This window comes from Protomyctophum bolini (assembly GCF_963924005.1).
Source record: "Protomyctophum bolini genome assembly, chromosome: 14".
NCBI classification, from domain to species: Eukaryota; Metazoa; Chordata; class Actinopteri; order Myctophiformes; family Myctophidae; genus Protomyctophum; species Protomyctophum bolini.
In genome coordinates this window covers 34,538,320-34,552,553 of record NC_137875.1, presented here as the reverse complement: position 1 = coordinate 34,552,553, position 14,234 = coordinate 34,538,320, and the positions used below count along the sequence as shown (strand labels likewise).

At 42.6% G+C, this 14,234-nt stretch overlaps 1 protein-coding gene across 3 annotated transcripts in view; it reads right to left on the bottom strand.

Moving 5' to 3' along the window:
* vps8 (VPS8 subunit of CORVET complex) overlaps positions 1 to 14,234 on the bottom strand; it is an 80,007-nt gene that overhangs the window by 44,843 nt on the left and 20,930 nt on the right. For all 3 annotated transcript variants that reach the window (XR_013965313.1, XM_080782544.1, XM_080782545.1), the window contains exons 10-22: positions 13,758 to 13,911; positions 12,955 to 13,014; positions 11,089 to 11,196; positions 10,072 to 10,152; positions 8,787 to 8,957; positions 7,737 to 7,811; positions 6,584 to 6,619; positions 5,673 to 5,763; positions 4,921 to 4,967; positions 3,156 to 3,245; positions 2,401 to 2,447; positions 1,233 to 1,455; positions 483 to 572 (exon numbers count right to left, since the gene is read on the bottom strand). Coding sequence is in view for 2 of the 3 variants with exons in the window: in XM_080782544.1 (XP_080638670.1) it covers positions 483 to 572; positions 1,233 to 1,455; positions 2,401 to 2,447; positions 3,156 to 3,245; positions 4,921 to 4,967; positions 5,673 to 5,763; positions 6,584 to 6,619; positions 7,737 to 7,811; positions 8,787 to 8,957; positions 10,072 to 10,152; positions 11,089 to 11,196; positions 12,955 to 13,014; positions 13,758 to 13,911 (1,273 nt within the window). In the remaining variant the exon portion in view is untranslated. The remainder of the gene's footprint in view (positions 1 to 482; positions 573 to 1,232; positions 1,456 to 2,400; positions 2,448 to 3,155; positions 3,246 to 4,920; positions 4,968 to 5,672; positions 5,764 to 6,583; positions 6,620 to 7,736; positions 7,812 to 8,786; positions 8,958 to 10,071; positions 10,153 to 11,088; positions 11,197 to 12,954; positions 13,015 to 13,757; positions 13,912 to 14,234) is intronic.

The following is a 14,234-nucleotide window of genomic DNA, read 5'->3' as shown; positions in this document are numbered from 1 at the left end:
GTTTTTCAACTTCTCTTAAGGTCTCCCTCTCCCAAAAGGGAGCAAATGAAAAAGAGGGCAATACAGGCCACAACAAGGTCTGACTGAATGCGAGGACAAAGAGAAAGACGGATGCAGCCTGACTCAAGATATGCAGAGAGACAGCGGGGTTGTGTCTACTCTTTGTACACAGTGTGTGTGTTGAAGGACCATACTGCCGTCTGGAAAATATATATATATCAATGTATTTCATTGTCTGGTCGCACCTTCAGCCACATTTCGTACATAAAATCTTTCTGTTAATTGTTTTTATATATTATTATAATTATTATATATTAATATTGTATATAGCACATTGTATCCATAGTGCTTAAAACCGAACATCATTTAGTCAACGTTGGCTAAACACCATAGTGTGGTTAATATTAATTAATGGATAATTGAACGTCCAATAAAGTTGATTTCAATGCGCGGTACATGTCGATGGCAGGATGTGGTCTTACCTCCATAGGTGTAATATACTCATTCATGCCGCTGTTGAAAACATATATCACAGCATCATAGAGCTGGTTCTCCCAACACATCTGGACCACCTAGTCACATGAGCAACACACACACACACACACACACACACACACGCACACACACACACACACACACACACACACACACACACACACACACACACACACACACACACACACACACACACACACACACACACACACACACACACACACACACACACACACACACACACACACACACACACACACACACACACACACACACACACACACACACACACACACACACACACACACACACACACACACACACACACACACACACACACACACACACACACACACACACACACACACACACACACAAAATGGTGTTACTTAGAACAAGTGACAACACCTCAGTATTGTGTAGTGTATTCTGGATCAAGATCAACTATAAAAAAGGGAGAGAACAAAGTAAAGACTTTGATCTGAGAACTGTTTCTTCTGGGAAACCACATGGCGGTGGAAAAACCGTTGCCAATGATTGTTTAACATTATCTAGCTCAATGGCGGAAAGTAACTAAGTAGGCCTGCATTTACTGAACTGTACTCGAGTACAATTTTGAGGCATGTTTATATTGTATTTTTACTCCACTATAATTATTCGAAAACTTTAGTGACCATTTACTTTGTAAGATTTTGATCATTTGTTTGACACGTATAAGTGCATGCATGCACGCAGACCTGCTGTATGTCCAGACTCGTCACGTCCAGGTGCACTATGCAGCTCTCCAGGCTGTCCATCATGCCGTTGCCGTGGTAATGGGCCAGCAGGTCCTTCATGACGGCCGTGGTCAGGTGACCCAGGCGCTCACTGATGATGTAAGACTCCAGGGACTCCAGGAACACGCCCCTGGCGACCACGTTCTCCGCCAGCCGACCGTAGATCTGGTTGAAGAGCAGGTCGCTGGATGGAGGGTGAAAGAGAAACGCACGCACGCACGCAATCCATTTATAAAAGGATTATAAAAACATATTGATAATCTTAATTGATCCCTCTTTTGGGTATGTCATTACAGTGTGTGTGTGTGTGTGTGTGTGTGTGTGTGTGTGTGTGTGTGTGTGTGTGTGTGTCCTAGACTTCTCTAGACTGCCTTGCACAGCACAGAACTAGGGACTAATAATAATAATACAATTTATTTATAACGCACTTTATACTTTAAACAAATCTCAAAGTCAAGTGAAGAAGAATAAAATAAAATAATAAAGTATATAAAAGGACTAAAATAAGGACAATTCATGCATTTCTGCTAAAAGGTTAAAAGCACACTGGGCATCTAAATGTCCAACTAGCCAAATGCCTTGTTGAAAAGAAAAGTCTTAAGACTATATAGTATTGCTCAGGAAAACATGGCTCACAGTACAAAATACAGTACATCTGGTTGTTACAAGTCTTCATGTAGGCAAGTTCACCAAGATGGCTTATTTATAGCGAGAGCAGAATATAGCTACATGTGCCGGGGGGGGCATGCACTTGAACAGCAGAATAGCGGTGGTTCTCACCCTTTTTCAGGCCGTGACCCCCTTTACTTACATAATCATTATTTGAACTGGGGTATGCTGTGATCGGGCCTTTTGTGCATAGTGCCATCGCAAATCTTTTAGAAAAGATACTGCTGTAATTTTCTTTGTGTCAGTCTCCCTCTTTAATCAGAATCAAAAGCCTTTACTGCCATGACATGTTAGGAATTTTTGGTTTGGTGGACAGCAGAGTGCATTTACAGCATTAGGACAAGTGCAAAACAGGACAAGACAGTGTGTGTGTGTGTGTGTGTGTGTGTGTGTGTGTGTGTGTGTGTGTGTGTGCATGTGCGTGTGCGTGTGCGTGTGTGTGCGTGCATGAGACACTTACGTCCTCTGCAGCAACAGACAGTAATCGACCATGACAGGGACTACTTCCTAGAGAGAAAGAGAGAGGGATTTACTAATCATGATTTTCAACTTCATAGAGCACTATAAAATAAGATTGGATTGGATTTTATTAACAACAGCTTAAAAGCCTTTAAAGACGTTTCCAAAACATCAGATATAGAAAATAAATGGAGCGTAGCCTGCGGAGTTAGTTCATGCAGACATACTCGAGGGGGTTCATGCCATGCTCAAAGGCGCATACTATACTCAAGGGGTTAACATGCTGCAATACTATGTGTGTGGATAAGTGTGTGCAAGTTCCACACGTCATTTGCTGATGTGGCAGTCAGCTGACCAATTGGGCGGGCTACTTAAGCTCACCAGTCTGCATGCTCTTCCTGCCTTCCTCTCCATATGGTTCCTGGTTATGTGAGGTTTTCTCCGACCACCACCGGTGGGCTCTGTTATTTATGTTCCCCATGGGGGTTTATTGTACACATATCTCCCTGCTCTTAATGTTTTACGATGGCGTTTAATCGCGCCGAGCAGGGAGAAAATGCAGCAGAGCCGAACGCCAAGTCTAATATTGTATGCACACGTGTATTCTCATTCTATAATAAATATTGGTTAAATCAATTCGTGAGTTGTCTGACTGAACTACCGTACTTGTAATGTCTTACAGATATAGAAATGTGAAAACAATAAGTGAAAGTAAAAACCCTCAAAGAGCTTTAACAACAACAATGGTTCTGGCACCTGGAAGTGTTGCTCCATGAGTTGAATCTTGCCGTGTTCCGGACACTTCTTCAGCGAGCGCTCTGCAAACTGGAACAGAATCTCTACCATCTGGATGCACGAACAGCACACAGACAGAAAGATGATGCACGAACAGCACACAGACAGAAAGATGATGCACGAACAGCACACAGACAGAAAGATGATGCACGAACAGCACACAGACAGAAAGATGATGCACGGACAGCACACAGACAGAAAGATGATGCACGAACAGCACACAGACAGAAAGATGATGCACGAACAGCACACAGACAGAAAGATGATGCACGAACAGCACACAGACAGAAAGATGATGCACAAACAGCACACAGACAGAAAGATGATGCACAAACAGCACACAGACAGAAAGATGATGCACGGACAGCACACAGACAGAAAGATGATGCACGAACAGCACACAGACAGAAAGATGATGCACGGACAGCACACAGACAGAAAGATGATGCACGGACAGCACACAGACAGAAAGATGATGCACGAACAGCACACAGACAGAAAGATGATGCACAAACAGCACACAGACAGAAAGATGATGCACGGACAGCACACAGACAGAAAGATGATGCACGGACAGCACACAGACAGAAAGATGATGCACGAACAGCACACAGACAGAAAGATGATGCACGGACAGCACACAGACAGAAAGATGATGCACGAACAGCACACAGACAGAAAGATGATGCACAAACAGCACACAGACAGAAAGATGATGCACGGACAGCACACAGACAGAAAGATGATGCACGGACAGCACACAGACAGAAAGATGATGCACGAACAGCACACAGACAGAAAGTGTAGTTTTAGTCATAGTCTTTGGAATACTTCAAGTCATATTTTTGTCGTCTGAAATGTTTTGTTTTAGGCTAGTTTTAGTTGACAAAATCATACGATTTTATTCCACTAAAGGCAGGAAAAGGCAGGGAAAAAAACCCTTGTGTTTTTTGTGCCCTGGGTGTGGAACGCTCTACAGACCAGATTAAAATTGGCTTCCTTGATCCCCCTAGTGACTTTTAAAAGGTTACCTCTGGCACACTCTGCAGCCATTGCTCCTGCTTTGACGAGTAGCAATTGCTGTGTTCTTAGTTTTATATTAGCTTAGTAGTTTCATGATGTATTGTTCTCATTAGTCTTTTTTTAGTCTGTGGTCTTGGTTAGCTATTTAGACTCTCTCTGAGCCTCCCTGGTAGTAGGTTTTTGTTATTACAGATGTCTTGTCACGTCCTGTATCTGTTGTTACTGGCAGATTTATTTGCCTCTTCTCTTGGCCAGTGCGCACTTGTAAAAGAGACTATGGTCTCAATGTGATTTTACTGGTTAAATAAAGGTAAAATAAATAAATAAAATAAAATGTCTCTTGCCTGATTTATACTTGGTATAGGTGCCGAAAATCTACAAGCTCACAAAATGTGGCACCACTACAGATGGGCTATTTTCGGAGAAAGACAGCTGTGCATATACAGCCAAGCATAAATTGCACAACCAAATGTTTTTGTCTAGTTTTTATTTGTTGACGAAATTGTCAATATATTTAGTCATAGTTTTAGTCATAATTGCTTAGTTAATTGCTTAGGTGATTATTTATTTTTTGTCATTGGAAAAAAGGTGGTTTCGTCATAGTTTTAGTTGACATAATTAACACTGACAGCAGAACAAAGTCGCACAACATTTTGGTTTGAGGGGGGGGGTGGGAAACTATGATCAGAGGCTCTCATCCTACCTTGTCAGCGACCACTCCTTTCCTCTTTGCTGGGTCTCCAAACAGACCTAGCAGAAACACACAGTCTATTATTTTTTAACAGAGGGCTAAGGCCTGACTCACACCTTCGCATCTAGCATACAACATTGATGCATGCTAGATGTAAGCAAAGGGTTTGTTTACATCTTGCCCCAATGCATTTCCAATGGAAGTCACATGGTTTGACACATTTGTGTTGTACGGCTTTCGGCTGTGTTTCGACTGCGCCCCCTCCCCCTCATACAACAACAATGTTGTGTCAAACCATGTGACTCCCATTGGAAACGAATTGTGAGCTTGCATCAGTAAACAAGTCTCATGCATCAGCTATACATCAGTCTGTTGTAAAGGTGTGAGTCAGACCTAAAGGGTGCATCATACTATATTCATAATGGGACTGGGACTCATATTTATCAACATTATCATTTTGTGATCACACACACACTGTATTTCATTTACAAAACAGGATGGCATTGGGGACTAAAGGGCCCTGTGAATCTCTGACATCCTATTAATATTGATGATGTCACCATCTCTCCCTTCAGCTATGGAGGGGAGAGAGGGACGGTGGATCTGAGAAAGTGAGGTCAGCCAGGTCAGGTATAGGTTATTGTGGGCCAGCAATGTAAATATATATCCGTGACAGACAGTATATTAATCTGCTGTATCAGATCTGATTCATGAGCTGATTGACTGGTGTGTATTGGTGGAATGTGTGTTCTGAGTGTGCCTACCCAGCACAGCCTTGGCAGTGCCCTCGTGGAAAGACCAGGCAAGAGACAGAGCCTCCACGAAACGCTCCTGCTTCAACAAGCAGTCCACACGCTGTGGAGGGGGAGAGAGAGAGAGAGAGAGAGAGAGAGAGAGAGAGAGAGAGAGCAAGATTTAGTCTCCCGTTTTGGCTGGGTTTCCATGTAAATGACACAATCCTCCATTGATCCTACACCTCACTCATCTGTGTCTCCTACTCTATTTAGTATGCATAGACACCGTTTGACTCCGGTGCTAACTGCCTCTCATTAGAACTAAAAGGGAGAGAGCAGTCATCGCAGAACCACCCACGAGTAGAAATGGTGATAATAATAATAAATAATATAGCCTATACTTGTAGAAACCACTGGATGGAGGCCTTAGAAATAAAACACAATCAATGCCAATTCAATGCATTTAAAGGAGTAGATCACAGTAACATTCTAACAACACACCCCATGAAGCCTTGGATTCATAGTGATTGTTGTTTTTGTCGCATTCCTGAGCCTATTGATAGCAGTATCAATATAACTCTGTCCTATTGATATGATGATCACATGATTGGCTCAGAAATGCGACAAAAAAATAATTCAAGGCTTCATGGGGTGTGTAATTGATAGAAAATAAGTAATTTGTTGGGGGTGAACTACTCCTTTAAGCTACATGTTAGATAATGGGCTCCCTGGTCACTGATGGTGATAGTTCTACTTTGCTGATGTTTCACGCTACACTTTTAGCGGTATATATACTGTACAGTATGTTATGCTCCTAATGACATACTGTAGTAAAGCTACTCTACCTATAGAGAAGTGAAAAGGCAGTAGTCCACGTACAAACTGGTATTAATGATATTCACCCATGCAGAATTATGTCATTTTTGTTCAGGTTCACATACCTCTCTCCAGTTCCTCAGAGTCATAATGTGAGCCGACTGCAAGAGAGAGAGAGAGCAACGCAGCACTGGTTAGAGACAGACACGCACGTGCGCGCACGCAATCGTCTATATGCAGTGCACGCACGCTCACACGTACACACGCACTACACACGTACACACTCTCACACACGAAACAGGAACGGGTTCCAGCAAGCACACAGATGTCTTTTCTACCAAGAGGACACAACCCAATATTTAACGCATTAATTACGGATCAACGAGTACTAGAAATACATTCTGATCATCACACTCTCAGAGAATCTTTCCAATTGGTGCAGCAGTCGCCTCCGGTTGAAACCACTGAATGTGTTTCCACCACACACAGAGGTGGCGGAGCAGAGCTGTCCTGCATGGCTTGAGGTCAAACTTGAAACGTGTTTCAGTCATTTTTAGTTAGGGATGTCTGATACTGTACAACTCCTAATTTACGATACTGATATCAACAGATACCGATATATGCGGTTGTGGAATTATACAAAGCATAAAATGACTGGAGCTCTTCTCCAGTCCCTCCCTAACATTTGTCTACTTTGTATCGGTTGTTCTTATTTGGTTTCCGTCAGTGAAAAACAGGTAGTCAAACATTTTTCTTCATAGTTTTAGTTGACAAAATGAACACTGTTTGAAACGAAGCCGGTTCAAGGTTCCACTGCATGTTCAAACAGGACCAGCTTGTGTGTGTGTGTGTGTGTGTGTGTGTGTGTGTGTGTGTGTGTGTGTGTGTTACTGGGCTTGTTTGCATACTGGCCTATTTTCAACTACATATCTACACAAAGCTAGCCTGCTTTTATATCCATGACTAGAACACCGGAGTGATGTAAGCCTATTATGCACTATTTATGTTGTGAGCAAATGTACTCACTGTGACATTTATGTGATTCTGCATCCTGGTATCTCTCTTATCTTTTATTTGAAAGTTAACACACCACACGCATACAGACATGCACGTGTGCACTGCACACACACAGAGCCAAACAGACCATTGATAACCATCAAAACCAGCCACCGTGTCGGCAGGAAACTCAGAGTATGTGTGATCTCATTTCCTGACAACACATAAGTGACATTTGCGCGCGCACACACACACACACACACACCGTGTAAGTGTAAGTACCTTAGTGCCCAGATAGACAATCTGTCCTGCGTAGCTGGAAACTGATTGGTAGCAGGCCTTCTCACCTACTAAAGCCTGAAACGCATCAACAATGTTAGAGCACACACACACACACACACACACACACACACACACACACACACACACCACACACACCACACACACCACACACACCACACACACACACACACACACACACACACACACACAGAGAGAGAGGCAGGGGGTTGGAGAATTAGAGTTTGGAGCCCTGCCTCCTGATTGGACCGTGCACATTCCCTTTGAAGGAACAGTCTCCCCCACTGCCAAATTGGTACGATCCACACAGACATCGTTAATTTACACTACAGTTGAGACTGAATCTTCAGAGGAAGAAATCAAACGTGACAATCACCCATAGTGGTGACCCTCTAGCCTTGCTTCACCTCTCCACTATCACTCTGAACCATAGTGAAAACTAATCCCTACTCCTGAACCATAGTGAAACCTAATCCTGTACCATAGTGAAACCTAATCCTGAACCATAGTGAAAACTAATCCCTAATCCTGAACCATAGTGAAACCTAATCCTGTACCATAGTGAAACCTAATCCTGAACCATAGTGAAAACTAATCCCTAATCCTGAACCATAGTGAAAACTAATCCCTAATCCTGAACCATAGTGAAACCTAGTCCTAAACCATAGTTAAAACTAATCCCTAATCCTGAACCATAGTGAAACCTAATCCTGAACCATAGTGAAACCTAATCCTGTACCATAGTGAAACCTAATCCTGAACCATAGTGAAAACTAATCCCTAATCCTGAACCATAGTGAAAACTAATCCCTAATCCTGAACCATAGTGAAACCTAATCCTGTACCATAGTGAAACCTAATCCTGAACCATAGTGAAAACTAATCCCTAATCCTGAACCATAGTGAAACCTAATCCTGAACCATAGTGAAACCTATTCCTGAACCATAGTGAAATCTAATCCCTAATCCTGAACCATAAACTACACTGACCTCTGGTCCTAAACACCCAGCACCCTGCTCTGAATCCCTCACCAGTGCCTGTGAGACGTTGCCCCCGGTGGCCAGCGATTTAAAGTGTCGGCTGTTATAGACCAGTTGCACCTGGTCCAAGTCCAGCGTCTCCAGGACCTCCTGGCTGGGACGGTCCACCACCTGCAGCTTCTCATGACTGTCCACCAGGACCAGGGTGCGGCTGTTGATCCACTACACACGCAGGCACACACACACACACACACACACACACACACACACACACACACGTTTCAGAAAGGTAAACACACTGACACAATAGGGCAAGGGTTCGCAAACTTTTGAGGCCGTGACCCACACCAAAATAATCATATTTGAACCTCCCACCCTGACAAGCACTTGAACTTGTAGGAGTTGAGGCATTCAATTTGATTTGACTCGGTTCTGCACATTAAATATTGTGAAAATAGCCGAACTACAAGCTCACAGCGCCTTGCAGTGAGCTTGCAGATTAGCTATTTTCACAATGTTTGCCTCTTTCGTCCGTAATATTTGACAATGTGGTATTAAAAAAAAGTCTTAAAATTAAAAGTAATTAAATTGTAACTTTACAATTTACTTTCTTTTTTATACCCTGTATACACTTACTCTATACTGTATGTTGGTTTGTTTACCGTTGAGTGAGAAAATGTTGCACATTAAACTAATCAACTGGGGACCCCCAAAATAATTTGGGGTCCCGACCCCAGTTTGGGAACCACTGGGAAATGCGTGTATCACAGGTTTTTAACGGATCAATAATGCAATTTATTACATAAGAGTTGATGAATACTCAATTCTGATGTCTGACCCCCCAGGTCAATCAAGGCATGCTACAGCCAGTTATTTCCAGTGGCGTAAAGTAACTAAGTATTTAATCGAGTACTGTATGCAAGTACAATTTGGAGGTATTTTTACTTTACTGGAGTATTTCCAATATTCAATACTTTTACTTCTCCACTACATCTCAGAGAAAAATATTTTTTACTTTTTACTTTGAAAACTTTAGTTTATAGTTACTTTGTACATTAATAGCCACTTCAGCCCTATATATGTACTTTGGCAATTAGAAAATAGCTGATCTACAAGCTCAAAAGTGACATGTTGTTGGCAACTAGAAAATAGCTGATCTACAAGCTCAAAAGCAACGCGTTGTAACTTGTAAGCTATTTTCAAAAGATGTTTATACATTTTGAAAACTTGTGAAATGGGACATTGCGCAAATTGTTACTTTCTGTACTATATTTTGATGCCAATAATTTTGTACTTTTACTCGTGTGTACTTTTACTTTGTGTGCACAGTACTCACACTCAGGTTGATGATATCACTGTTGAGGGTGAGCTGTCTCTGCTTGATGACATGGATGGTCCCAGAGTCTTCCTTCTTCACCTGAGAACAACAGAGCACAAAGTCAGTTCCTTCAAAACGCTCCGTCAGAAAAGGATACAAGAAGTCTACCGTACACCTGTCTTTGCTGTGCTCAGTATAATTCAGTAAAAAGGTTATTCTAACAATAAGCCTCATGTGCCCTGTCTGAAAACTGCTGTCATTAACCCATTAAGACCTTAGGGCGATTACAAATGTCTTCTAAATCCTAGCAGTTTTGTGAAAAACCTAATGTCGCTAGTATGTCAGTCAGTTCAGTGGTGCTCAAAACTTTTTCATGTCAAGGAACACCCACAATTTGTATATGGCAGGGGACCCCCATCTCACAATATTTGGTTCCAGGCACCCCCCGGAAGCAAAGATTTGAGGTAAAAATGTTCGCTTTAACGGGATATGTATACAATATTCAAAGATTGATTTTGAAGTAGGCCTATAAAATAATGCTTTTTAGCTCAAATCTGAAATTACAGATGTTTTCCCGGTTTTAATGGGTTAATAACCTCACTGTGATGTGCTGAGAGATTAGTGCAAATCATTAAACAAGACAAAGAGTGATTATGCATTCACATTAATCCATATTGCAGCATTATCTGCATCAGTGGTTCTCAAAAGGACACAGAAATTGATACATTGAAAAAAATGAAAAAATAGCAGCTCTAGCTCACATGTCGCATCGCAGTGTGCTGTGAGCTTGGAGATCGGCTACTTTCAGCATGCAACAAAGTCTAAAATCAGCCATTACGATGCCATCAAGGCCCACCAACATACATTTTAGTCGTCAAAATTTACTGTAGATTTAGTAGACTGAAATCATACAATATTTAGTCGACTAAAGCTAGACTAACACTAAAACATTTCAGGTGTCATAAAAATATGATTAAAACTAAATGACATTCCATTAAAAACTATCAAAATCCACACTGAAGTGGAGTGTTTTACCAGGAGGAAATGCACGGAGTTCCCTCTGCAGAAGGCCAACACGGGGTTAACCACCTTCTGGACGGGAACAAACTGCCAGGCCAGCTGAGGGACACTGGAAGGGTCCGCCTGAGGGAGAGACACACACAGTTACACACAACCAGAACTTATCAGAGTCCGACTGAGGGAAAGACACAACCAGAGCGTATCAGAGTCCGACTGAGGGAGACACATGACCAGAACTTATCAGAGTCCGACTGAGGGAGAGACACAACCAGAGCGTATCAGAGTCCGACTGAGGGAGAGACACAACCAGAGCGTATCAGAGTCCGACTGAGGGAGACACATGACCAGACCTTATCAGAGTCCGACTGAGGGAGACACATGACCAGAACTTATCAGAGTCCGACTGGGGGAGACAAAATTTGGTGCCCAAATGCTGAATGGTCGAAAAAAGGCGGAAGTAGACGGTCCTTCCGGGTGCTTCAAAACACCACTGAGCAACTTCCACTGACATGGGGGAGACACATGACCAGAACTTATCAGAGTCCGACTGGGGGAGACACACAGTGACACAACCAAAACTTATCGCAACTTAACACGAAGCCCGCCGTTCCCGTAGATACCGTAAATAAGCTTTAGTCTGGCGCTCCGCCGATCCTCGTAAATTACGTGATACGGGTCTTTATATTATTTATTTAATGTTTTGATCGGATTGAGTCGATAGCCGAGTGCCGTTAGCATCCCAGTGTAAAGTGTGACACTGGACCGCACCATCTTAAAGGGGAGTTTCGCACAAGCCATTTTCTTACCGTATATGAAGACCGTATACATTCGTCATTGAAAAGAAAATTTAACTAAAAAAAAACATGCAGAGCGTTCCATAACGGATTTACTGTTCACGTGGGTCAAACGCTAGAACTCATCTAGAACTCTGTTCTAGATGATATGACAGCAACACTCCATGCATTGTTGACACTGCACTCTCCCTGTTCTACGTGTGCTGACGTTAGACCCCTCCTATGCTTTTCTTAAAGGACCTATATCTTTATTTTTTATTTTTTTGTCAATATACAAATTATCTTACATTTGTAAAAAAAAAAAAAGGGTTAGGAAGAAATTCCTGTTTAAGTTGCATGCGCATCCATGTGCGTTCTATGTGCTGCTTTTAATGGCCTTTATCTCCAAATCGGCGGAATGAATGAAATTTCTGTGACGCGCTGTGAACTTGTACACCTGCCATTTGTATATCTGCTATGTTTCAATAGCCAGCATAAAATCTAAAATGACACGGATGCTTTCCCTGAATCCCATTAAGAACCGAGGCCGACGCTTTCTAAATCAGTGGTTCTCAAACTTTAAAGATTTTTCAAAAAAATAATATTAAAAAAAGATTTACAAGCACAAAGTGATGAGCTGTGAGCTTGCATATCTGCTATTTCTAAAATTTCCGCTAAAATCTAAAATGACGGATGCTTTCTCGGATTTAATGGGTTCAAATTCATCATTTATATCGTGTGGACTGAGTCATAATAAAAAGTTAAAGAAATGTCAGCATCCGTGAACGCCAGACTCACAGGCAGACCAAGTGAAGAACAGAGAGAAAAACAGCCATGCTGAAAATCAGAGAAGGATTTCGAATGATAATCCGACGTTCCAAAATGGAACAAAACTTTTATGCAAATCACACACACACACACAGCGTTGTGGAACACGTGTTGGCGCGCCTGCAGCCTCGCACCGGTAACCATTGATGCTATTTACTGTGATTATGGTACCGTAGTTTCAAATGCATAAACAAACTCGTGGAACAGATGGTAATTCAGACAGAGGAGCATACAGGACTGACAGACAGACAGCTGCCGGACAAACAATAGGAGTTCAGACCTTGCCGTAGGGGAAAGTCATCCAGACTTTGAGCGAGGGCTTCAGTCCGATCACCAGAATCTGAGAGAAATGAAATAAATTGAAATGTGTCAGTTCAGACTGTGTCAGTGTCCTCCGTGACCTAAGAACAGATACAGTAAGTCACAAAGTTTGCTAGTGTGCGTGTGTGTGTGCGTGTGCGTGTGTGTGTGTGTGTGTGTGTATATACTTTGTTCACATTCAACATGTTTAAGTTCAATGCATGATGTGTATAGTAAATGGTGAAATGATAAATGGTTGATTTATGATGATATCCAAAGCGATTTTTATCCAAAGTGCATAGATTGAAATACATAGTGTGCATTATATTCACCCATTCACACACACATTCATACATACATAATGGCAGTGAAAACCATGCAAGGCACCAACCCACTAGAGTCGCGTGGCCAGACACGAATCTGCCAGTGCAAAAATTATATAAAAAAAAAAAAAAGTGAGTAAAAAAGTGATATAGTCTGGCCGCGCAAAGCTACCAGCCTGTACATCGGAAGCAATTAGGGGTTCAGGGTCGTATTCAAGGACAGTTCGACACTGCCTCTGGGGGAGCCCGGGATCCAACTGGGAACCTCACGGTTCCCATCTGGCCGCTCTACCGGGCAGTCTACCCCTGAGCCACTGCCACCCTATGATATAGTTACTGTCAATGAGTTTTCTATATGAAAATAGTAATACACAAGGTAAACATACATCAAATACACATACAGAGTGTTAATTTCACTCTTAGAATGTGTAAAATGTACTCGTGGGCAATCCATACACACCTTAGTGAGCGAGGCCATGGCCAGCAGAGAGTAGTGCGTGATGGGGTGCTCTTTGAGGTCTGGGGGTGTGTACAGGGGCTCGACGCAGCACACCTCGCCCTTGGACCCACTGAACAGACAACGAGAGTCACAGGAGCGCATCCCCATCACCCTCCTGGACACACAGAGGAGGGGGAAAAGGGCATGAGGAAACAGAAAGGGAGACGGAAACGGGAGGGCGAGAGAAAAGAGACATTGGAGGAATGTGTCAATAGTAGAAATACAGAGGAGAGTTAAAGAGAGACAACTGGAACAGAGGGGTAAAAGGTGAGAGTGTGAAAGAGAGGCCTCTTCTCGCCTCTCTTTCGCACTCCCTTGCTCTCCGTTTCAGTTGTCACTCTGAATCTCCGTTGTCTACTGCAGTGGTTCTCAAATGGGGGTACGTCGTGTACCCCTAACGGTACGCAGAGGTACTACAGGGGGTACGTGAGAGAAATT